Here is a 24970-nt window from a genome sequence, read left to right on the forward strand (position 1 = left end):
TTCCAGACCTGTCAAATGAGGTGCCTGAGGAGCCTGTGGGCCTTCGCAGGTACTGAGCACTGACAGACTGTTTGAGGCACTGTGTCAGGGACTTGAGACATTTCCTCATTTGACCTTCCGTCTGTGATAGATGATCCCCAATTTATCTGGCAGGAAACCTGCCAAGGCCACACAGGGTCACCGGAAATGATGGAGCCAGGATCAGAGCCCTCCCGGGGTCCCTCCTGCCCACCTTGATCTGAGAGCACTCATTCTCTTTGCTTCAGGGGCATTGACTCACATGGCCTGCCCCGAATTCATTCATTCATTCAGCACCCTAATGTATGTGTCCGGCACTGTTCTAGGTGCTTGGGCTACATCATTGAGTAAAGCAGCAGAGATTCACTCTCCTCGTGGAACTAACACTACACGTGTGACTTTTCCTAGTTAGTTCCTTGTTTCCTCAACTAGACAGTATTTCTGGAGGGTGTTTAGAGTGGTTTCTACCTCTCCATCCTCCTGCAAGTGGCAAATGGCTTTGTCCCCTCCCTCCTTTCCTAGTTTTCCAGGCCAGTTTTTTGAATCCACTTTTTTTTCTAGCTGTAAAACAAATTTTCATTGTAGAAGTGGCTAAAATGTAGGGGAAAATGAAAATAAAACATCCATAGTCCTGCTACCTAGAGATGCTGAAAAATGTCATTAGTGATTATTTCCTTCTGGAATTTCTCTATGCATAGTGATAATATATTTATAGTTTGAGTCATACCATGTTTATTTTTCTTTTTTAAAAAAATATTTATTTATTTGGCTGTGTCGGGTCTTCCTTGCGGCATGTGGGATCTGCTTGTTGCTCTTTGCTGCAGTGCGGGCTCCTCTCTAGTTGTGGCCTGCGGGTTTTCTCTTCTCTAGTTGTGGCACGGGCTCCAGAGCACGTGGGCTCTATGGTTTGCGGTACGCGGGCTCTAGTTGAGGCACGTGAGCTCAGTAGTTGTGGCGCGCAGGCTTAGTTGCCCCGCAGCATGTGGGATCTTAGTTCCCTGACCAGAGATCGAACCTGCATCCCCTGCACTGGAATGCAGATTCTTTACCACCGGACCACCAGGGAAGTCCCTCTTCTTCTTTTTTTTTTTTTTTAATTTAACTTTAGGCCTCAAAGATTTCCCCATCTTCTTAAATACTGAGGGGCGGGGGAGAACCATACACACACACACACGCACACACATATACATACATATATACAGTATTATATCATAATGATCATAATTAACCCCAAACCTTATTAGACATTGAGGTGGTTCTCAGTTTTTCACTCTTAGAATACTACGATGGATGTCCTGGTACCTAGTTCTTTGTATTTATTCATGATGATTTTCTACAACTAAATCCCTAAAATGGACTTACCTTAGGCAAAAGATAGAAATACCTTGAAATGAAAGCTTTTCGCAAACTGCCCTCTTAGAGAAGTTAAGTCAATTTACACTACTAGTAGTATAAGAGTCTTTGTTTTCTTGTAGTCTTGCCACCATCACTATAATCACTTTTGTTGTTGTTTTTCTTGTCCAGGCTGACTTCAAAATTTCTGAGGAGTGCATCGCACAGTGGAAGCAAACCAACTTCATGACCAAGCTAGGGTACATCTCCTGTAAATCACTGAAAGGGGGGAACATCAGCTAGCCAACCTGGCGTCTTCCTTCCTTCTCTCATCATCCTGAGTCATCTGCTGTCTCCTTAATTTGCTCCATCCATCATCTGCTTACCCATCTCCCAGGACACTGAAGCAGGAAGTTTGGGACTCTGTGAGGTGCAAGACTCGGTGAGGTGCAGCTCAGCCTCCCCAGGATCCAGGATCATCCTGTCTGGCTGCAGGGAAAGGCTGACCTCCCGGGTAGTGATGAGCACGGGGCAATGCAGGGAGTGCAGCCCTACCTTCTTCCCTTGGCAGCTGACCTGACAAATCTGGTTTCAATATGATGTTAACTCAGAAAAAGTTTATGCCATAATCCTTGTAACTGGAAAAATATTGGTTTCCAGTTTTCTTAGCGTTATCCCAGCAGCTATGCCTCTGGCTGGGATCTGGTGCCTGAACTGGGCTAATTACAGCCTCTCCCCAACAGGAAACTGTGGGTTTGAAAAGGGAAGGGAAGGGAAAACAGAGAACCTAGTGGTCTACCAAGTGGTTGGCACCTTTCCCGAATGCTTGCCAACCCTGAGGCTTGTCGCTGGGGGCAGAGCCTGCCCCAGGACTCCTGGATTGCCCTTTGATCCTGCTGGGGGGACACTCCCTAAACCAGCTGCGTGTTATCAGACGGCACAGCCTGGTTCTTTCTTCAGGGAGGGTGCGGTGCTTCTCCATAAGGCATCTCAATCAGGACCACTAAGCATCATTGTCATAAATTCAAATAAAATGTCTGAACAAGGGTGTCTGGACAGGACCTGTCTGTGAGCTGCACCATCTCAGGAAAGGAGAACACAGTGTGTAGCAGCTTCTGGGCCCCTCACCCAGCCTCGGGCTGTTTGTATCTTGGACTTTTGACCCTGTAATGGGAGCGGGGGTGGACTAGGCTGGATGGCAGACACCTTGACTTCCCCTTTAGCAGTGTTAAAAAGAAGAGGCTCATTTTAGGGTCCAGAACATTGTCCCTTCTAAATGTGGGCCCAGACCACGACCTTGACCCACCCCACTAAGAAGCAGCAGCCACAGCCAAGTTTTAATCATTTAATTAATTAACATCTTCGAATGAAACCCACACAGAGCTTTTTCCATGTGTATCACTCCAGCTTCAGAGCAGAGGGAATAGATTGTTTGTATAGACATATCAAAGACTCAGAAACTTAAAGAAATATATATATATATGTGTGTGTGTATATACATATATATATATGTGTATACACACACACACACACACACTCACACTTCTCTAACATTTTTATGGAAATTAAAAATCAGAGGCTTTTGGTCTCCATGTGCACTAGGGCAAGCTCATTTACCCAAGAGGACAAAAGGATTTGCCTCTTGGAGGTCCTCCCTTCTCCTTTCTACTCTGTTCCACCCAGTGGGAAAACAAGCTCAGAGGAGTCTTAACTGAAGACAAGGGGCTCCAGTAACATAGGAAGGGGAGGGAAAGAAACACAGAAGGTGGGCTCCCTCCTACCTCCAGCAGCTCCGAGGCTGCTGCCAGGGCCTGGTGTCATGGAAGCTTTGGCCTGGTCCTGGTTTCTGGTTCCCAGTTCCCGGGGGGGTTGAATCAGGAGCTCTGAGCAGAGGAGGGCTTACTGACTGTCCTCTTTCCCCAACTCACTGGGCAGGCACAACACATACCCAGCAGCAGCTCTCCATTACCCAAAGGGCAGGGAAGAACATTGGTTTATAGCTACAGAGAGAAGAGAATAGTGTGAGAGGGCCATAGGAACCTGGGATCTCAGACCACATCCCCTGTGTTCCCAGCTCTTTTTCTGGGAGGGGGTCAACCTCTCTCCTGGGTGGAGGAGAAGCAGCTAAAAGCAAGGTCCCTTGCCCGGCTCAAGCCTGAGTCACCGTTGAGGAAAGAGGATCAAGACAGAAGGGGTGACCTGCTGACAGCCATGCTGCAGTGGAAGGAGGCACTAGGGCCACCCCCGTGGAGCCACCGGGGCCAGTGAGGAAACCAGCTTACCGAGATAGGTGGCACAGGTTGAAAGTGGGAAGGTCAGCAAAATTCCTGGAGGAGAGATCAGTAGCAGAGGCTTATGTCTAGGGGGGAACCACCCAGCCCGCCCCTAGGAGCGCTGAGTTCCCCCTCATTGACTAGGGAAGAGTCTGTCATAGAATGCACCTCTTTGGCTTCCCATCCTGTCACTCAGCGTCAGCTCTCCCCAGTGGAACCACCTGTGCTGAAAGGCAGCTGCAGAAAGGACATGCTCAGAGCAGAGTAAAGGTCAGACGATATAATCCATAGGGCCGGGTCTGGGCCCACTGCCCAAATAGGCTCTTCCCTGCCAGACCCAATCCCTCCATCCATGTCCTCAGTACTTCCTGTCGAGCTGACAGGAACCCAGCTTTGCCATGGCCTGCGGCTCCGGCCTCTGAAGAGTCGTGCCCACCCACCCCAACCTGATCAAGTAAAACAGGGCCAAGTGCCCCATGACGTGACTCTCTACTCTGTTCTCCCACTCTCTCAGGACAGAGAGAGCCTGTGGACCTCCCCTCTGGTTCTTTCTCCCCCACCCATTTGGGCCCTGGCAGTCTCCCACTTCCTGTCCCCTGCATGGAGCACCTGGCAGAACCAGAAGGTAGGAGGCTGGTTGGTGGTAAGTTGAGGCACAGGAGGGCTAACCCCCACTGCACCTTTTGTGCTTTGGAATTCCACAGCCCCACTCCTGCCTCCAGCCTGGAGAAGCCTGTGGGAATACAACGACTTGCCTACCTCCAAGAACTAAGAAAAGTTGCAAACTGGATCGGAGGAGGGGGACAGATTAGTCCCAGCCATGGGCTGGCTACTGGGGACTGATGCTGCTGCCATGTAAACAGGCCCCTGGAATGTGGCTTCGCGGGCCCTGGAGGATGGACATGCAGCCACTTTTCAAAAGTGCTTTGATTCTGGACTACAGCATGTGCATGATTTGGACATTTAAAAAAAAGGAAAAAAAAAAAACCTCAAGTGAGGTGTTCTGTTCCCAATTCTGTGGCCTTGAGGCCAGCAGGGGGCACAGACACCCACTCCCACCAGCTACCTCCTTCAAGATGAGGCTAAGGCCACGACTGAAGCGGCAGCTGCCAGAGGTGAATCCATTCAGGAAAAGGCATGAGAGCCGGATGACTTGGAGGACAGGAGCCACACCAGGCTTGTGTAAATATTGAAGGCCGTGGAGGTTAAGGCTGCAGGCGTCCTCCCTATTAGGTTAAGTGTCTGCCGTATCCTCTCATCCTTGGAGCCGCTCAGGTCCCTGAGATTGTATTCCTGGGATGGGTCAGCAGTGCCAGCAAGGTGCCTGGTGGTCAGACCAGCTCTTTCTGTGGGTCTGTGGAGAGAAAAGAAGGGATACTCAGCAAGGGACCCCCTAGCTTGGTTCTGACCACTGAGAGCCCAGGGCACATCCTCACCCCCTCATTTTACTGACCACGACAGCAGCACTGGGCTGGACATTTTACAAACGTTCCCTCTGCCACTATAATGTATCGTTGCCTCACACTTTACAGTGAGGAACCCGAGGCTAGGATGGGTAGATAAAATGGCAAAGTTGGAATTCAAATTTCAGTAGGTCTGACTCCAAAGCCCCACCATCCATGCTCCTTCAGTGCAGCTCATCAGAGGTGACAGGTCACCCTTCCCAGGCACCCCGAGACCAGAATCCAAGAGCAAATCCCTAATGGCAGGACTTCTGATACCTGTTTCCCATTACCAGTGATGGGACCCACACCCCACCCCTCCCTGCCCACCGTACCTGTGCCAGGCAGGCCCAGCTTCTCCTCTGGACCCACCCGCTGCAGCACACCTCCATTCTCTGCCAGCTCCTCCTTAGTCCTGTCCTCGGCATGGGGGAGCCCGTTGGTGGGAGGAGCAGGAAGGGGCTCAGCCGGAGGAAAGCTGGGGGAGGTGGGGGGGGCGACTCCCCCAGAAGGCTTGCGGGCCACAGGCGGGGGGGCCTTAGGTGGCTTCTTTGGGGCCTGGGGTGGCCGTTGCTCTGAGACGCTCCGAAGTTCAGCTATCAGGTTCCGCTGGAGGTCAGCCTGGGTCTCAGGGGACACGGGCCGCTCCAGCTGCAGCTTCTTGGTGCCCTTGGAGAAGATGAAGCTGGCCGTAGAGGCAGGGGACCGCGGCTCTGCCTCAGGTGGTCCATTGGGCTGGTCACTCACAGGGCCCACGCTGGCAGCCAGATTGGAGGCCTTGAGCCGAACAGCAGCGTGGAGCCCTGAAGAGGCAGGCGCTGGGCTGGCCCGCCCTGACAGGGCCCTTCGCAGTGGCTTCTGGGGGGCCGACGGCCCTGACGCTGGAGTCGGAGCCACTGTGGCAGTGCCTACAGAGCGCAGCCGAACCATCTGCAGGAGTGAGGGTGTGACCAGGGGTGCACCAGCATCCTCCCTGGGAAGGCCGCCACCCTTGCTGCAGCCCCCTGGTTCCCTCCGAGGGACCTTGGCCTGAAGCCCTGGGACAGAACCAGCAACAGATGGGGCTGGCAGAGCTGGAGGAAGATCTGGGGTACCACAGGGCTGGCTCTGGAAAGAGACAGTAGCTAAGGAGGGCTCCGGGGGCTGTGAAGGGTCTGCAGGCTCAGGGCCGGCCACAGAGAAAAAGGCCTCCTCGGGTGGAGGGAAGTCAGCCATGGACAGGTCCTGCTCCTCCGGTGCAGGAGGCGGGGGTGGGGGCCAGGTGGGATCTTGGAGGGCCTCCTCAGCAGTCTCTGGGGCAGACAGGGCCTCCTCAACCACCTCTGGCTTCTTAGTGGGTGGCGGGGGCGGGTGATAAGATGGGGGTGGGGATGGTGGGGGCGACTGGTCTTTGGAGGCACCGGGAGCTGCCTGAGGCGGGGTTAGGGATGTCTGGGGAGTAGGTGGGGTCTCAGGGCTGGCAGCAGTGGTAGAGATGGGCCCAGGGACCACAGCAGGGGCAGCTGGAGCAGGGGCAGCTTGGTTTGGGCTCTTGGGCTTAGAGGGAGGTGGGGAGAAGGGGGCAGGCACCTTGGGGTGAGGAGGTATGACAAACCTGTCACCCAGGGCGGTCGACACGTGCGGACCAGAGCGGTCTGAGGGCGCCGGATCAGAGGAGGAGGAACATAGAGACGTGAGGGAGGAGGAGACTGAGGCCCCGGGAGATCGAAGTGAAGTGACACGCTCTGGTTTAGGGGGTTGGGCCTTGCCTGGGGAAGCAGGGGCCCCTGTTAGACCCTTGGGAGGGAGGGTAGGGGTACCACTTTGGCTCGAGTATCCACTGGAGGGTGAGAGTGTCCGTTCTGGGGAGCGTGGGGGACGCCGGGAGCCACCTGGAGACAAGCCAGGCACCCAGCTGCCTGCTGAGCTGGATGGACAGGGTGCTGCCCCCATCCCTTCTGACCCGCCGCCAGTGGTGGGCGGCCGGGGCAGCTGTTGCTGCTGCTTCCGCTCGGGCTTGGGAGGCAGCCCCAGGGGCCCATCATGTGCTGCTGAGCTGCGCTGATGGAGCGAATGGGTCCGGCGGGGAGGTGGCGGGGGCCGCTTCAGCTTCCGTAGGGACACACTCCGGCTGGACAACTGGCCACCGCTCCGAATGCTAACAGTGTCCGAGGCCTCGGCAGTGCTGCCCCCGCTGGGAGAGCCCCTCCCGCTGCCCCCCAGGGGAGGGGGCGCCACGTTACTGTTGGCCACAGAGCTCTCTGGCCGGCCCTCTGAGCCACCCTTAGAGGAGAGGGTAGAGCCGTCAGACACAATGGTCTCAGAGGACTGAGAGTGGCTCCAGGTGTCACTGGAGGAGGAAGGGTGGCGGCTGCGGGGCCGCGGGCTGGAGACCGAGGAAAAGTGGCCCAGCGAGCGGATGGAGGCCGGGCTGGATGAGAGCAGGCTGCAGCGGCTCAGCGTGCGCAGGCTGCAGCGGCCCAAGGCCACCACGTCCACTGTGGGCGGCAGCACGGCGTGCGGGATCAGCTTCGACAAGTAGGTGGCCTGGGGCGAGATGGACATGGCCGGGCTCAGGGGTTCTGGAGGCCCTGCCCCTCCGGTCAGTCCGGGCACTGCTAGGGACATGGGCCGGGTCAGTGGCAAGGGCCGGGCCCCCGTGGACCGGCCAACGAGCGTGTCATCCCGGTAGATGCGGTCGATGTGGCGCTGCAGCATGGCCTCTGCCTGGGCACCGGCTTCAGCCTCTGCCTCCAGCGCCTGCAGGGACACCCTGGCCCCTGGCCCTGAGGCCGGGCCTGCCGGATGGCCATCCACCGTGGGGATGCGTACAACGTCCCGTGGACCGGGAGGCCGAGGAGTACCTGGTGCCTCACGTTCATTCCGCAGGCCTGGAATGGACAAGGAGGGCGTGGGATAGTCAGCAGAGGGGGCGGCCAGGGCTGCCCGCCCACAGCCTCCTCATCAGGCGCTCACCGAGTTCCTTCTGCACGTGCTGTGGAAGTCCCAGCACGGTGCTCCGCCGCTCCCGCCGCCGACGCCCTGACTTTCCAGATGATTTGGGAAATGAGTCATGCGGTCGGAAGGTGGAGCCTGCGGGCAGAGTCCAGGGAGAGAAACTGTTAGAGCAGGTCTGGGGCACATTCTGCAGAGCACAACTTTTATAGAATATTAATAAGAACTCTGAGAAAAGACTTCCACAGTCAAGTAGGCATGGGCAACAAACAAAGCTAGACACTTTTCTGCAAGCCTTCTGGAAGGCTTTACTAGGTCAATAATGATGATTTCCATTTAGCGAACACTTATTAAATGTGTTAGCATGCTAAACACTTGGCATTCATTCCAATAAGGTACGTATTCTTATCCTCATTTTTCTAGAACATCAAACAGAGAGGTAAAGGGTTGGCCCAAGATCACACAGCTGTAAATAGCAACACTAGGCTCAAAACCAGGTTTCTCAACTCTTCACTGTTCTGCTTTTCAGTTAATGCTCATTATGAACCTCCAAGAGGACACAGGGTACTATGTTTCCTGAATCCACTGAATCACAGTCTTGGGAAACACTAGATTAGGAGGAAAAGGGAAAGCTGCAGGTGCTGGGTGCCCACCACCCCCTCTCCTGCCCAACAATCCTGGCTGGTGAGTGGATACCTTTGCGCTGGATCATCTCAGAGCGGACGGAGAGAGCATCCTCTGCCGTGGAGCTCTCAGCTGTGTAGGACGTGGTCTGGCTGCAGAAGGAGATGCTATCGTCATCTGGTCCGGTCCGGGAGGACTATTGGGGGAAGAAGGATCAGCCCAGAGGCGTGAGTGGGGCTTACCTTTGCCTCCTCAGGCTCCCCTTTGTAACTTCTGACTCAGATTCACCCCCCACCGACCTGCCCCAGCATCACCTAGCACTGAGCAGGCATCAGCTAGAGCTACCCTGGACCAGCCCTCGGGGGCATCTCGTCTAGCCTTTCATGATACAGAAAGGAAACAGATCCAGAAGGGTTCAAAGACATACTTGTCAGAGGTCAAGCAGGGAGAGAGGAATACATCAAGACTGAGCTGGGGGCAGGGCTCACCTGGATGCTCTGTGTGTCTCCATGGTCCCAGGTACCCTTGTTCAGTTTCTGTTTTTCTGAAAGGCATCAGAAAGGTATGTTGAGCTAGGCCCCTGACTTTGGGAGCTGAAAGTAGCGCTGGAGAGAAGAGGAGGAGGTTACCTTGGTGCTGGAGGGAACGGAGCCCCTCCTGGGCCTGCGTGTGCAGCTCTTCCAGGTGAGGCGGTCGCCCACTGGGGAAGAAGACATTGTCCTGGTGCTCATCCAGTGCAGACCCTAGCCCCTGGCCTGGCCCCACACTTAGTCGTTTGTCACTCTCAGCCTTGGCAGAGCCTGCTGGGAATGGAGGAGGAAGGAAAGTGAGGCCCAAAGGTATCTGGGCCCTGGGAAGGCACAGGCACTGCAACAAGGGCGCCCACAGTCCCCAGAGTGCACAGGGCACCTGCACATACATGCAGTGCCTACTTCCCCCAGTCTGTACTCACAACCCACAGTCCTGGGGTATACACTCAATATACACAGCCCCCAAGTACATACACAAGCAATAATCCAAGTGTACATATACCTGAGCACCCACACCACACAAAGGGCCCCATATAGGGCACCATATCCAAGGCACACATGCCCACCATATATGCACACAACACCCACAGGCTTCATTCAGTATGTATACAAACACATAGCATCCAAGTAAAACCAAGAGCACACCCAGCCACCACATATACACATGACACCCACAGTCCCCAGTCTGTATATACACAAACAGTACCCAAATATACACACAACTGTCACTCAGGGCCCCATGCAAGACACTCCAGTGTACACACAGCCCATAGCAAATACATTTCTCTTGTCTCCAGATCCTGAGCTCCACTTTACAGGAAGACAAACCACCTCTTTGTACACCCCAAGAAAAAGACACATGGGACACTAGGAAGGGGGTGGGCACTAGCAAAGGTCATAACCAGATTCCCAGGAAGTCCTGGGGTGTGGGCTAAGCCAAGGATATGGCCACTTGGGTCCCCTAATCACCCACGCAGCTGTCCCTTCGTGGAAGGATAGGCTGGGGAGGGGAGAAGAGGGACCCCAGCCACTCCACTCCCCCTGAGGCAGCTCCAGCCTCTCTTTGGGGAACAGTCCCAGGTATCCCCCTCTCCTGGAGGCCCAGGGCCCTGGTGCAGAGGAGCCTGGGGTCCATTACAAAGGATATTGTTACAGGCCCTGCCCATGGAGGAGCTGGGCATCTAATCCTGGGAATAGGGGCTGTGTCAGCACTTTGCAGCCCCAGCCCCCCTTTAAACGGAACCCACAACATAAGCAAAAGCTCTGGCAGGGTCATGTGACCTTGGCAGCACCTTGTGGAGGGACAGGAACAAAACAAGCCCTTTAAAGGGCCACGCCCCAAGATCAGGATCTTCAATTCAGACACCTGAACTGCCCATTCCGCCTTCCTCAGCGCATTCTTCAACAGCCAAGCTCCCGCCCAGGGAATCCTCAGGAATCCCACAAGGTCAGAGCTAGGAGGTCTCTCAGTGACCCTCCTCTCCCCGACCTCCTGATTTTACAAGTCCACAAAGAGGCTCAAAGAGGAAAGGTCTTGCCTAAGGTCACCCAGCAAATCGGAGTCAGAGCCAAGACTAAACTCCAGGTTTCCCGAGGGGACTCCTGAATCACACTCAAACTGGGGGCCCTCTGGCCCCCACATCTTAATCCAGGCCTGAAAGCCCAGTTCCTAGGAGGAGGAGGGGATAGGCCCCTCCCCTCAAAACTTCACCCCCAGGCCTCTAAACACGATTTTCCTGATCTGCTCCCCAACTTCCAGGGGCACTACTTTCCTTTCTACTCTGCTCCCCACATCCCATCCTCACACACACACACTGAGTTGACCCAGGAGGGGGTGCACTACCTCTTGGAACTGAGGTATTGGGATGTACCCAGTAAAGCGTGAGTACCCCTGGAGGAAGGCAATCTTGCCCGAGGACTGCGGGCTTCAAGGTCAGAGACACCTAGAGCCATCCTCTGAAACACAAGCAGAAATCAAACAAAGGCAGTAGGAAAGCTGCTGGACAAAGGCACCGTGGCGGACAGGGGAGTCTGGCCTCATTACCAGCCCGCATCCCCCACCCCACTGCCTTCCCCGGCCTTGATCCCCCATTCTACGTAAGGGTCTGGCAAATGGGGGTGTCGGAGATCTCTTATCTCCCCCACAGCCACACCCACTCACCCTTCTTCTTGAAGAGCCCGAGGAGCGCCGGGAGGTGGCGGCCCAGGAACACCACCATGACTGCCGACGCCACTCGGACCGTCCCCTACGTTGACCTCTCCAGAACGCCGGGCGATGCCTTCACCATAACCCAGCGCTGAGGGGATGAGTCTGCCCGCCCAGCCGCAGAGCGCCGGCTCCAGGCAGAGGAGGGGGAGGGGCTACTCTCCAGGTCCTCCTCCCACCTTCACCACTGCTCCCGCCCATCCACCGACCCCGCCCCTCGAGTGCAGGGCAGGAGCAGGCACCTTCCCAGACTCCGACAGGGAAACTGAGGCACGGAGTCTCTGGGTGCTCGGCTCTTGTGCAAAGGATGACTAGGAGGGCCAAAGATACTCAATTCCAGGGGCAGCCCACTACCCCTGTCTCCAAGTCCTTTTCTAAACGGTCACGAGCCAGAGCTAAGGCAAGGGTGCCGGCTGCCAGATGGTGGATGGAAGAGCCACTAGACTAGACTTGGCATGGTGCTCACCCCCAAGTCCTCCTGGCTGCTGAGGGTGATTCCCTGGGGAAGGGGCTCACAGCATGCAGCAGCCAGGCAGAAGCCCAGGACTGCCTGGGCGGATGGCAAGGACACACTGGCAGAGGTCCCTGGAGGAGCAGGAGCCAGCCCAGGACACAGTGCTGGGAAGCCGGGGAGATGCCCAGAGCGGAATCACAGTGGCTGGTGCTAACAACCCCTCACGTGTCTGTCCAGCCCCAGACGTTCCAAAGGATTATCTTCCCACTTCAGTAATGTAACATCAACAGCCAGAAAAGCACTAACTCGCCAAGGTCACACAGAGGCAGGCCTTCAACACAGACCTCTCCCTCCTCCAGCCCAGGATTCTTCTCACTGGTCTCACTCTGTGACTCAGCGACTCTCTTGGATCACCAGGCAGGGGGGAGAACAGAATTAGTCACAGGTGAGGGCAGTAAGAGTGGGGGGGCAGGAGGGAAGGTACTTGGAGGGAAGTCAGGTCCAGGTTCAAATCCAGCTCCATCACATACAAGTCATGACCTCACATGGAAACAAGGCTAAGAACTCCTCTTTATAAGATTGTTGTATCCATTCATTTAATCAGCAAATATTTATTAAACTAGTACTAGGGGCTACAGCTATTGGAAAACTTTTATCTTGTTCACCAGTATATCTCTAGTGTCTGGCACATACTATGAGTTCAATAAATATTCGATGAGGGGCTTCCCTGGTGGCACAGTGGTTAAGAATCCGCCTGCGAATGCAGGGGACATGGGTTCGAGCCCCGGTCTGGGAAGATCCCACATGCCGCAGAGCAACTAAGCCCATGCACCACAACTACTGAGCCTGAGCTCTAGAGCCCACGAGCCACAGCTACTGAGCCCGCGTGCCGAAAGCCCGTGCTTCGCAACAAGAGAAGCCACCGCAATGAGAAGCCCATGCACCGTGACGAAGCCCACACGCAGCAACAAAGACCTGACACAGCCAATAAATAAATAAATAAATAAATTTTTATAAATAAATAAATAAATATTTGATGAATACACGAATGAGGTAAACTAGCAAAATAATTTTAGATAGTGAGGGCTGAGGAGATGTGACAGGAAGTGGGTGACTTTAGGGGGCATCAAGGAAAGGCTATTGGAACTGAGACCTAAAGAAGAAGCCAACCAGGGCAAGTGCTGGGCATAGAACCTTCTAGAAAAAGGCAACAGCAGGGACTTCCCTGGTGGTCCGGTGGCTAAGACTCCACGCTCCCAATGCAGGGGGCCCGGGTTTGATCCCTGGTAATGGAACTAGATCTCACATGCTGCAACTAAGAGTCTGCATGCCACAACTAAAGATTCTGCATGCCGCGATGAAGACCCCGTACGCAGCAACGAAGATCCTGTGTGCTGCAACTAAGACCTGGCGCAGTCAAATAAGTAAATAAATATTAAAAAAAAAAAAAGAAAGAAAAGAAAGAGGCAACAGCAAGCATAAAGGTGTCTTGAGGCAGGTGTGGTGGGGTGGTTTTCCCAGAACAGAGAGGAGGCCAGTGTGGCTGGAATATGATGAGCAAGGGAGAGAATGGCAGGTGAGAAAAGGCAGGAGCCAGGTCAGGTTGGGCCCCAGAGGCCTTGGCAGAGTCAGGATTTTATTCAAAGAACCCCAAGAGGTCAGTACTAAAGGTTCAGCTGAGTATTGACGGTGTTAAAAGAGATTCCCCCTGGCAACTCCAAAAAGAGTAGTTGAGGGACTTCCCTGGTGGTCCCATGGTTAAGACTCCGTGCTTCCACTGCAGGGGGGCATGGGTTCCATCCCTTGTCAGGGAACTAAGAGCCTGCATGCCATGCCTCACGCTGCAGCCAGAAAAAAAAAAAAACAAAGAGTAGCTGAGACTGTGGAAGAGAAGGTCTGTGAACTATAAAGTGCTGTCCCCCAGACTCTGAGGACACCCCTCTCTCACAGCACCTCTCTCTCTCTGAGTCTCTAGGGATCTAAGAATTCACAATGGCTCCCATGCTGCAAGATCCTCCTACTGGTCCTTCCCCATTTGCTGTGCCACTTCTCAGGGACCACTCATGCAGATACCTGAGCCTTTGCTCTCTAGAGAACAAAATTCTGTGGGGCTAGATAGTATATATCCTCAGATCACTGAAATCTAAACAACACCCTTAAGAAGTAGGCACGTTTTTTTTCTTGGCTGTGCTGTGCGGCTTGCAGAATCTTATTTCCCCAACCAGGGGTTGAACCCAGGCCCCCGCAGCGACAGTACCGAGTCCTAACCACTGGACCACCTGGGAATTCCCAAGAAGTAAGCACTTTTTTTTTCTTTTTTTTTTTTTTTTGTGGTACACGGGCCTCTCACTGTTGTGGCCTCTCCCGTTGCGGAGCACAGGCTCCGGACGCGCAGACTCAGCGGCCATGGCTCGCGGGCTCAGCCGCTCCGCGGCATGTGGGATCTTCCCAGACCGGGGCACGAACCCGTGTCCCCTGCATTGGCAGGCGGACTCTCAACCATTGCGCCACCAGGGAAGCCCAGTAAGCACTTTTATCTCCGTTTTACAGATGAGGAAATGGACACCAGAGAGGACAAGCATTATAAAGCTGGTAAGTGGCGGGACAGCATTCACACTCAAGACCACTTGAATCCAAAAGCCACGTTCTGCCCACTGTGCCAGCTACAAACCTGATCTCCCTCTGAAGGTTTGGATGACCCTACCATCCCGCAAAATTTGAGGTTTCTTGACCACATCCTCCCCTCTTCCCTCTCTCTTAGGCCATACCCATCCATCCCTCTTATTAGTCCCACTCAAACAGAAAAGAGCAGTAGACCGACACTTGTAGGGTGATTAATTCGTGCCAGGCACCATGCCAGGTGCTGCTGGAAGGCAGTCTCTACCCTCACAGATCTGACAACAGTCCTTCGAAGCAGGTACTCAAAGATACTCTCCTGGTAACTGACCTGTGAGGCTCACAGAGCCAGGTGACTTCCCAAGCTCTGGCTGGTTCCAAAACTGGAGCCTTCAACCATGCAGGACAAAGGCATGCTCAGCTTCTCCCAACCAGGGAAACTAAGGGCTGAGCTCTGCTAAGTCAGGGGTGGGGAAACATCAGCTCATCAAGGTCCCAGGCCCATAGCTTGCAGTCAGGGTCACAGCTGCAAATTCCCCAGCAGGATCCAAGGCTCTCACACTTGATAACATCTGGTTCCCCCAGCAACACCCATCCCCCCAACCCCCACCCACGCCTTGGCCAGAGCCTGAGGTCCCTCTGAGCCACCCCAGGCGCAGGTCTACACACCTGTAGCTTGTTTGGGGAGAGGCTCAGCAACCCGAGCCTCGGATGGAGAGCATGCACCTCGCAAGGAAACTAAGGCCCAGAGAGCAGAAGGACCTTGCCTAAGGCCACACTTGGAGTCCGTGTTCCAGGACCTTCAGCCTCAGCACAGTCCAGAGGTGCAGCCTGGGACTGAGGCTCACCACGCAGCCTCTGCCTCCCCTACCTGCCCAGGGGAGGAGGCTTCCTGGATCTGAGAAGACACCTTGCTCCAGGCCACGCACACCAGGAAGCACACCTGCAAGTTCCGGAAGGAGCTGAGATACAGACCACCAGCAGAAGTGTGCAGACCGCACCTCCAAAAAGCCTCACTGGGGCCATCCCTCACAGGCAGGTGCTCTCACCACCACGTCCACAAAGCACACCCACGCCTCCCTAGTCCACGCCCTCCCCACACCCGAGCGCCACTGCGCAGATTCATGCAGGGTCTTGCTGGGTGGCTGCGTGTACACGAGGGCAGATGCATGTACCCGCTGCTCTGGGGCCCCCCGAGCCTGGAAACAGAGAGGAATAGGAAAGGGAGCCCCTGCCCCCCGCCCCCCAAGGCCACGTGCACCTGTGCGCATGCGTATGTACTGTCTTGGCAACATCCTCCACAGGGTGAGGCCTCAACCTGCCCCATTCCAGAGCAAGGGGCGGGGGCTGCGGCATGCCCCGCAGCCAGGCTGGCCTGACTCAGGGGAGAGGAATGAAGTGGGAGGGCACAGCTGCCCAGGTGGCCTTGCTCTGGAGCCAGGATTCAGGGTGTTTGGAGGCCCCTAAGTCTCAGCCCCTCACTTTTGTACTGGTGGGCAAACCAAGGCCCAGAGGGGACCCGGGCCTTCCCATAGGAGCAGAATCCAGAGCATGCGTAGATTTTATTCTCTTAGAGGCAAGACAAAAGGAAGTGAACACAACTCTCAGGTGAAGGCGCTTTACGGTTCTCTCAAAACACTTTCCTCTTCTACTGTCTCGAAGAAAGCGAATGAGAAACATGAAAGGTAGGTGTGAGTTCCCTTCTTACAAATGAGCACAAGGCTGGAGGGACAGTGACTTGCTCAAGGTCACCCAAACAGGAAGTGGCAGAGCCCAGAACCTGGGTCTCACTGCAAACGCCTTAGTGACCCTAAGTCTCAGGAAGTTAAGGGGTCGGCGTGGGAGGGAGGGGGCCATAGCCTCAGTCACTGCCCAAAGTGGGGGAGCTCTGCACCCCACTTCTGCACGAGGGGAATCTCCCTCCTTCCTCTTCTCAGTGCGAAGCCCCAGCCTAGCCAGGGCAGAGCTGACAGGCCGGTTCTACGGTAAATATTGGTGGGTAGGGAGCGCCTGGGACAGAAAGGGGAGGATCCCGTCCTACAGGCGCCTGGGGGAACAGGCAGTAACACAGGGAGGAATTAGCTACCATAATATTAGTAAATGTCATAATGAGTTTCCGGGTCAGTATCTGCTGCCGACAGTAACATAATAATCTCTTTCGGCCAGGGTGAGATCCTGACTTTCCAAAGCCCTTTCCTTTGTTCCTTCAAGGCATGATTATCCTCATTTCATAGATGCCAGAGAGGCAGCCACCATGAAGCCAGGAGAGAAAAAGGCTGGGAGTCGGAAGGTCTGGATTCCAGGCTTTGGACAAATGAATCAGCCTCTCAGGGCTGCAGTCTCATCTGTAAAGTGGGACTAACACCCACCTCACAGAGTGCCTGGGAAAGTTAAAGCCACGCAACCAAGTGTAAACACAGTGTTGTCATCAGAGGGAGCCTCTGCCTATCCAGGCACGGGGGCCTTTTCACTTTCGCCAATCATAAGCCAGCATTTACTGAGTGCCAATTGACTGAGACACACATGGTCTCTCACTAAATCCTCCTCACCATACAGAGGCACTCCCCTAGGGTTAGTGACTTGCCCAAGGTCACACAGCTAATAATGGCAGAATCAGGATGTGAGCCCAGCTCACACTGGCTGCTGTTCTTCCCATGCCTCTAGAGGCCTCCTCTCCCATCCACTTCTGGAGCTCTCTTCAAATCTCAAGTGGAGTTGAGAACCATTATTAAGATAAGGTCTGATAAGGGACACTTAACATCAGCTTCCTATCAGCTCCTCAGTGACCTAGCCCTATCTAGCAGCCCTAACTGCCCCCTGTTTGGGAGGAAAGGGAATTCGGAGCCCACACCAGATATCCCATTGCCCCGGGAATCAGATGTCCTAGGCCTGAGCTCTCACTGCCCCTCAGTTGAAGCATGATCCTGAATCAGGCACTGCCATCTTCTGGGCCTCAGTTTCTTCATCTGTGAGGTGGGACGGTTGGGGAGATGATCTCTAAGGAGCCCTTGGCATGTATGACTCTGCCGCTAGAAGGAGGGGAGTGGTCCCTCACTTTGGGTCAGGACCTGGGGCAGCAAGGGGGTTCAGCTTATCTCAGATCCCTCAGACCAGAGAGGGCTGGGCCAGCCCCTTATCTGGAAGCCCAGGGCTCCCACAAGCAAGTCTAGACATACAGTTGGTCACAAGTCTCCCCACCCCAGTAAGGGAGAGGAAACAGGAAGAAAGGGGGCAAGGGAGGTAACAGGAGCAGGTCTTCTCCCAGCTGTGGCCACTGGTGCTCTAGGTCCAGAGGCAGGGCGGAGTCTGACTCCACCAATGACTTAGTCCCTTCCCTCAATCTCATCTGCAAAGTGGGAACAATAAACCCTATCAGGAGGAGGGCCATGTGTGTAAGCCTGACAGTATAATGCATGGGAACAGGAAGAGGACAGAGTGCTGGGGGTGCTCCTTGAGCTCCCAATTCACATCCTTCACCAATTCTCCGTACCTCCCAGGACCAAGTGCCTAGATGGCCTGGGGCTGGGAGGGTTGAGTTGGATTCCTGAGAACCAAGGCCAAACAATCCCAGCAGGTTACAATGTCTTTGCAGCAGTGAGGAGGCCTCTCCCTATTCACCCTCACCCTTCTCTATGGTCCAAGGGCATTTGTAACATGGGACCAACCCTTCCTTGAAACTCAGTTTCCCCTCCCACTGCCAACCAGCTCCCTCTCTGAGCTCTTGGCGGCTTCAATGCTTAGTCCTCAACCCCTGCCCTTCCTCCACAGTGCTTCCTCCACCTGTGCACCATACGGAGTCCAAATCCCCCAGGGCCTCAGGCTTTCTTCACCCGGAGGACATGCAGGCCCCTCCGTCATAAGAGGATATCCATCTACACCTAAAATAATTAAGAGCACAGGCTTTGGAATCTGACAGGCTTGGGTTTGAATCCCTGTCCAGCAACCTCCTTGCTGAGTAGCCTTGGACAAGTGACTTAACTTCTCTGAGCTCCAGCTTTCTCATCTGTAAAATGGGAATAATAGCTTACAGCTTGTAAGACCGTTGGAGGACAAATGAATTAATCAAAGTAAAGGGTTTAGCATAGCATTTAGCTCTGCTGCCACCCCCAGCCAAGCAGCCTCACGCATAGAGCCTTCACAGCACTCTCTGGCCCATACTCTCAACATCTGATTAATCCCAGGTCCTTCCTATCACTTCTGCCACCTCCTCTGCAGTGTCTCTGCAGCTGCCACTCCTCTCCACTCCCACAGCCCTCAACATGTCCCCAGCCCTCACTTCATCAGCCTCTCCCCTGGATTACTGCAACAGCCTCCAGACCGTTCTATGAGCTTCCACTCTCACCACCCCACCCCCCAACCTGTCCTGCCTGCACCTGCCATCTTCCTAACATACCACTTTCATCGGCTCCTCAATTGCTCAAACACTTTCACTGGCTCCCTTTGGCCTGTAGACTCCAGCCCTCTCTGCTTGCCTTGCGTTCTTTCCCCCATCCTTTCACAGACTAATCAAAGGAGTAAGCACTCAAGCCCCAGTCCCATACCTGGACCTGTGTCAGCAGAGGCTGAAGCCAGGGAAGCCTTAGAATCCTCAGCACAAGTAAAAACAAAGAGATTGAGGTTTACATTCACTTTTTGTCCTCCCAGGCACAAGGAAGAAACCTCAACTACTTTGCTTTCCAGCCTCCACACTCAGTCTCAACCCCATGCCTTTGCTCACGACCATACCCCAGAGCTGAAATGCATCCCTGGGCAGGTTCTCTTGTCTAATCAACAATTCAGGACTAATTCCAACCCTACACTTACTTCTTTAATACCAGCTCCCCAGTTTTCTAAAACTGACCGCAACCCAAAAGCCTTTTAACATATAGCCTAGAATATTCCCTAGCCCCCCACGCTTTCTTCTATGTTGCCTTGACATTGCTTTCTGGGCTTTTAGGAACACCTTTAAAGCCTGGTTGACCCTTGAGTTGCAGCAGGAACTGGAAGAGCACAAGAGATGCTAGAAGCCCCAGGCCTCTTCTGTAAGGGCTGGCGGGCAGGAGATTGTAAACAGCCCTCTTAATCTCTCTCTCCCCCACCACAAATGGTCACAAGTCTGGATCCACAGTTGGTTCTCAGGAAACCATCAGATTAGAGTGGCCATACGAGGGCAGATGAAGATTCACCAGCCCCAGCCCCAGCCCCTTGGTGCCGATTCCAAGAGGAGAGACAGGTGGGCACAACCTAGATTTCAGGATTACTGGGACAGGGAGACTACTGGAAGGTCCAGGAGTCTCTCATCAACCCAGCTTCTGAGGAACCTCAGAGAGCGTACCAGAATTTAATTAATTCTTTTCTTAATAATCATGATTATTCTTCAAACCACTGCAGGCAATGACCTTGGACAAGCCCACCTTCTCTATCAGTCTCTTTCACGACGAAATAGCCAGCCAGAACTGTAAGGGTCCCAAGAAGTCACCGAAGCTAAGCTGCCCTAATTTCACAGACAGACCTCCCTCTAGGAGCCAGGAAGGTCCAGAGAAGTGAAAGCAATCTGCTCAAGGTCACAGAGCCCATACCAGAGGAACACTGAGAACCCAGACACCCTAAATCCCAGCCTAGGCCCTTTCTATTGCCCCCTGCATGGAGGGATGAGATCATCAGGCTCAATTCAGAACCTCTAGGAATGTAGGCCATCCTGGGAAGTCATGGGTGGATTCTCCCACCACAGGAGGGAGGCCCCCCAAGCCACCTTCTCCAGGATTTTTTCATTCCCCAAAACCAGCAGATACCCGACTCTGTTGGAGACCCCTTATCTTGCGGGGTGGGGGGTGGATCCCCACCCTGCCCCTACCCCATGTCTGGATTCACCAGGCGGAGGAACTAGGCACTTTAGACAGCCCCTCCTCCAACACCTCTTGGGACCCGGGGATACCCTGAACCGCCACACCCACTGGGGGGAACCAGGAATCCTGGCTCCCAGCCTTGGGGTTGGAGGCCTTCCCATTCTGCCCCCTCCCCCCGACTTGGAGGATGGAATGTGACCCGCGGACAGATCCCGCAGCACGCTGGGAAGGGCTGCGTTCCAGCTCGGTGGCTGCACTGAAAGGGGGAGATGCGGCAGCGACCATGGGGACCGCGGGTGGGGGGGGAAAGGGGGACAGAGAGAGGCAGCGGCGGTGCGGATGGGGGTGGGGAGGGAGCCCAGGGAACCAGTCCGACTCCCGATCAAGCCAGATGGAGGCGGCTCGAGTCTCCAGCCCCTGGTTTCCTGCTTCTCCCCTCAACCTTTGTCTCCCCTCCTTCCTGCAAACTTTCAGCCTGTGCGGGCTAAAGCCTGGGGAACAAATGTGCGTGCGTGCGTGTGTATGTGTGTGTGTGTATGTATAAGTGCTTTGGGGTCTGGCTGGTTGTGCAGTTTTGAACCTGTGTGTACATACGTGTGCCTAAGACGTTGGGCAACTGTACCTACACGAATGTGTCTGAATCTGCGACTGTGGTGGTGTTCGTGTGGCTGGGTAAACCGTATACATAGGTATATGTACCTGTATCTCAGGATCTGTGCCTCCCACAGCGATCGTGTGGGTGTGAATGTGTATGTGATTTTGTGTCTGCATGTCCGTACATCTGAGTGGGTGTTGTGTATGTGACTGTAAATTGTGAACATGTACATGTGCCCGCCCGCGGGTATTCGTGCGTACATGTGTCTCTGTCTGCATGTGAGGGGTGGGGTCTGTGCGGGGGATTCCCGGCCCCCCAAACTCACACCCAACAAGCCCCAGGAGGGGGCAGCAGCGGCGGCGGCGGCTGCGGCAGGAAGACCCTCCTCCCCGCCTGCCCCGCCCCCACCCCCAGCCCCTACCTGCCGGCCGCTTCGCCGACCGCCCGAACCGCCAGAAGCTGCGGGCCCGGGGGCCGCTTGGGGCCTTCCTCTTGTGGTGTGAGTTGCCCATGGTGGGCGCGGGAGCCGGCGCGGGAACCCTAGCGCAGCCCTACCAGCCCGGCAGCCGGGCCCGCAGCCACAGGAGGGAGGCAGAGAGAAGCGCGGGCGGCCACCGCAGGCGCCCCCAGCCCCAGCTCGGCCACGCCCCCGGGCTCTGCGGCCAATGGCCGGGGTGAGGGAGGGGCCGGCAGGGGGCGGGGCCTGGCGCACATCCCGTAAGCTCCACCCCTCTGAGGACCTGGGAGACCTGCTGAGCCGCCCCGCCCAGTGCTCTGGGAAAGGCCGGGCCTGTCCAGGTGGGGCCGACGGATCGCTCGCTCTCCCAGGCCAGGGGCTGCCTCTGAGGACTGCAGTTGAACCAAGAGAACTAGGGGCCCAGGCTCCAGACAGGCGGGGTCTGGAGCCTTGCTGCTGCTAGGGCCCACCAACCACCACCCCGTGAGTGTCACGTGTCTGTGTATCTCCTGTCTCTGCTTGTTTGTACAAATACATCTATCTGACTGTATTTCTGTAGTAATGGTGTTCAAAATAACAATAGAACCCTTTTATATAGCGCTTCCTATGTGCCAGGCACTGTGATAACTGCTTTCATGTATTACTTAATTTCATGCACAAAACAATTCCGTAAGGTAGGTACTTTTATCATCTCCATTTTACAGATGGGAAAATTGAGGTTCCATGAAATCAAATGATTAGCCCAAAGTCAAACAGCAGTAAGCTACAGAGCCAGTACTCAAACCCAGACTGAGTCCAATACCCACTGCTCCAGGCTACCTACCCCACCACTTTATCTGTGCCTCTCCATGACCTTGAAGGAGGGCATGTAATTGGGCATTTGTATTTGCGTTCTTGAATGTGGCTGTGTAGTTGTGCATCTGTGACCCTGAACATGTGGGTTCCTCTCTGTGTCATCATCTGTGACTGCATGCCTGTATCCATATAATTGAGTCTGTTTACATAGGTCTGGATGTGTGCTTTTGCCTATATAATTGTGACTCCCTCAAGCTGGCTGAATATCCCTGCTTTTTGTGTATTTGAGTGTGTAATAGTCTGCTTGAGTGCATGTAAGTAAAAACGTTTGTCTATAAGACTGTAATTGCATGTGCTTTTCTGTATCAATATGACTGTGCAATTGTCTGCTGATATACCCATATCTATCTACCTTTGGGGGGCGGGGTATGTGTAAGTAATGGAGCATATAGGTAAACATACATGGAAGCACATGTCTGTGTGCATCTAACCCTAACTCTCTCTCATCTCCCGTTAAATAAGTCTTTGTTTTTCAAAGCCCAGGCCAAGGTTCACCTCTTCTGAAAGCCTTCCAGGTTGCCCAAGGCCCCCACATCTTCATGTTCTCACAAGTGCCCTGTGTCCAGGGACCTGCCCAGGACCCCACATACTGGGCAAGGACTCTCCTTTACGATCACTCTGCCATCTCTCCAACCAGGGGCAGCATGGTATAGACAGAGAAAGAGCACTGGGCTGGAAGCCCACGGCCCTCAGTTCTAATCCCCTTAAGGTTCATCCTTTCTGCCACCGCAGCAAGCCCCTCCACTACACCTCGCTGCCTCTTATGCCCAGTGGCTCCAAGACACCCTGTTCCCTCCCTGCAAAATGGGAGAGTTAAAGCTGAACCACACCCTCCCTGAGGCCCATCTCTTGTTAAGAGACTGAGGTTGACAACAGTGTAGTCCCTGAGGGGCTGGTATTTTATATATCCACGCAGAAAATACTTGTTGAGCATACACTGTATACCATGCTGTGTGCAGCAGGCTCCCTGCCTTGCACAGAGAAGAGGGTCCTAGTGGCAGAGCTCGATGAGACCTCAGAGATTTGCTGGCCCAATTCCCTTAATTTACAGGTGGGGAACCTGAGGCCCATAAAGGGGAAAGGTGGTATGGGGGGGCAGAGAGAACACTCAAGGGTAAAGTCCAAATCCCTTGGCATACATTCAGTGAGGACAGGCATGCAAAGAGCTTAGAAGGATGTCTGGAGTGTAGCAGGTAACTTGGCCTTCACAGGAGACCTTGCAGGAGCTGCCCCCGCTCACCAGTTCAGCCTCATCTCTGACCACACCCCTCTCATTCTCAGAGCTCCTTCCTCTTCCACCTTTGCCTGTCCTCAAGGCCCTGCTAGACAGTGTCCTCCTCCATGTCTTCCTTGACCCCCCCCTCCCCCAGCCCAGTTCTTGGGGCTCCCACAGGCATTAATGCTGTCCGCTGATACAGAACTGATCACACCTCAGGGCTCCCCAGCACCCTGTGTAACACCAACCCAGCACTTGTCTCAAGGCAACAGTTTGCTTTGGTATGTCCCTTTCCAACCAGAAAACAAGTTCCTCAAGGACACTGATCCTCTCACTCCTCCTAGTAGCCCCAGGCTCAGCACAGTGTCTGGCACACAGTAGGTATCCCTACGTGTTGAACAGAAACTGGCAAAGGTGGTGATGATGGCACCTTGAGCACTAATGGAGGTGAAGAGGCACAGGCAAGAGAGTCCAAGGCACTCTCCCAGTCTTACCTTCTTTCACTACAAAGGCTGTGCTTGCTCCCGGATCCAGGAGGAAGAGTACTACCAACGAGTCAAGTGCATGGGAGAGCCTGGGAGAGCCTGGGAGAGCCTGGGGTAGGACTGGTGGGAAGAAGTAGGTGATATGGTAGGCATATGGACCAGAACGCCTGGAACCACAAGGCAGGGCTTGAGTGTCTCGTGACCCTCCTGGAGGATAGTATTAAAGGCCTTGGCTGGCTAGGGGCTTAGAGGAGAGGGTATCTTAAAGCAGGCAGGAGGTCCTACTCGGAACAGACCCCATCAGCAGCCTCCTGGGAAGCATGCACTTTGCCAGAAGATTCAGGGTTTAAACCCTTGGCAGGCTGAGCTGTCTCCATCTCCCCTCCATGCCAGCACAGAGCACCCTGGGAGTGCAGCTGACAGCCTTTGGTGAACCGGCCCCCAGGACAGCGGAACACTAGAGCACAGAGTCCTGGGGAGTATAGTCATGGGGGAGGTGGACAACGAGTTCATCCCTGCTGCCCAAGGAAGCTGCTTCCACCCACTTCCTCCCCCAAGTCAGCCACAGGACTGGAGGTGGCCGTCCATGGGTTCTCCAGATGGGAGGCAGAGGTGTGTATACCTGCTCTCCCCACCCCGCCACATTCACTGCGGCCTAAACAATATACAATGCCGCCTCTCATTAGTTTTCTTCAGCATGTGACAGGCCAGGAGCAGCTGAGACAGCTTTGAGGGTTCGGGGAGAGGGGAATTTCCGAGGGGCGGGTGGGGGAGGGGAGGCGCTCCCACTGCCCTCTGCCGACAACAGATTAGAGATTTTTCTGGCCACAGGGAAAGGGAGAGTGGTGGGGGGAGGGCCCCCCAGCCTGAAGGGGATTTCCAGGAGAACCTGGGCCCTGTGCCACCGGTGCGGATCCAGGGCCTCCGTTGAGGAGGGAGGGGGAGAGGCAGCTGGACCCGGCCCCTTCTGAAGGTGTCAGAGGTAAGGGAGGGGATGGATGAGGCCTTCTCGGCCTCCTCGGCTTCCTGCTCCTTTCATCCCACCCCTGCTCGAGGGCCCTTTCTGGGATGGGATTTTCCATTTGAAGTCAGAACAAAGGAGTGGGGA

General features: G+C 54.7%; 2 protein-coding genes across 10 annotated transcripts in view; one reads left to right on the forward strand and one right to left on the reverse strand.

The window, feature by feature from the left end:
- The window catches only part of YARS1 (tyrosyl-tRNA synthetase 1), a 31048-nt gene extending 28651 nt beyond the window's left edge, over nt 1-2397 (forward strand). For 4 of the 5 annotated variants that reach the window (XM_004266504.3, XM_033422266.2, XM_033422264.2 and 1 more), the window contains one exon: nt 1543-2397. In XM_004266504.3, coding sequence (XP_004266552.1) covers nt 1543-1653 — 111 coding nt within the window. In that variant the 3' untranslated portion in view covers nt 1654-2397. Of the gene's footprint in view, nt 1-6; nt 50-1542 lie in introns of all 5 variants that reach the window. The other variant, XM_033422263.2, reaches the window with a different exon arrangement.
- Nucleotides 2398-2681: 284 nt separating this feature from the next.
- Nucleotides 2682-24970, reverse strand: part of KIAA1522 (KIAA1522 ortholog) — a 45834-nt gene continuing 23545 nt past the window's right edge. For 2 of the 5 annotated variants that reach the window (XM_033422262.2, XM_033422255.2), the window contains 6 exons: nt 9253-9426; nt 9112-9167; nt 8696-8819; nt 8021-8137; nt 5401-7935; nt 2682-4977 (listed from right to left, as the gene is read on the reverse strand). In XM_033422262.2, the coding sequence (XP_033278153.1) occupies nt 4955-4977; nt 5401-7935; nt 8021-8137; nt 8696-8711 (2691 nt within the window). In that variant the 5' untranslated portion in view covers nt 8712-8819; nt 9112-9167; nt 9253-9426 and the 3' untranslated portion in view covers nt 2682-4954. Of the gene's footprint in view, nt 4978-5400; nt 7936-8020; nt 8138-8695; nt 8820-9111; nt 9168-9252; nt 9427-21270; nt 21511-24970 lie in introns of those variants that run through there. The other 3 variants (XM_033422258.2, XM_033422257.2, XM_033422256.2) reach the window with 3 other exon arrangements.

Source organism: Orcinus orca, chromosome 1 (assembly GCF_937001465.1).
Source record: "Orcinus orca chromosome 1, mOrcOrc1.1, whole genome shotgun sequence".
NCBI classification, from domain to species: Eukaryota; Metazoa; Chordata; class Mammalia; order Artiodactyla; family Delphinidae; genus Orcinus; species Orcinus orca.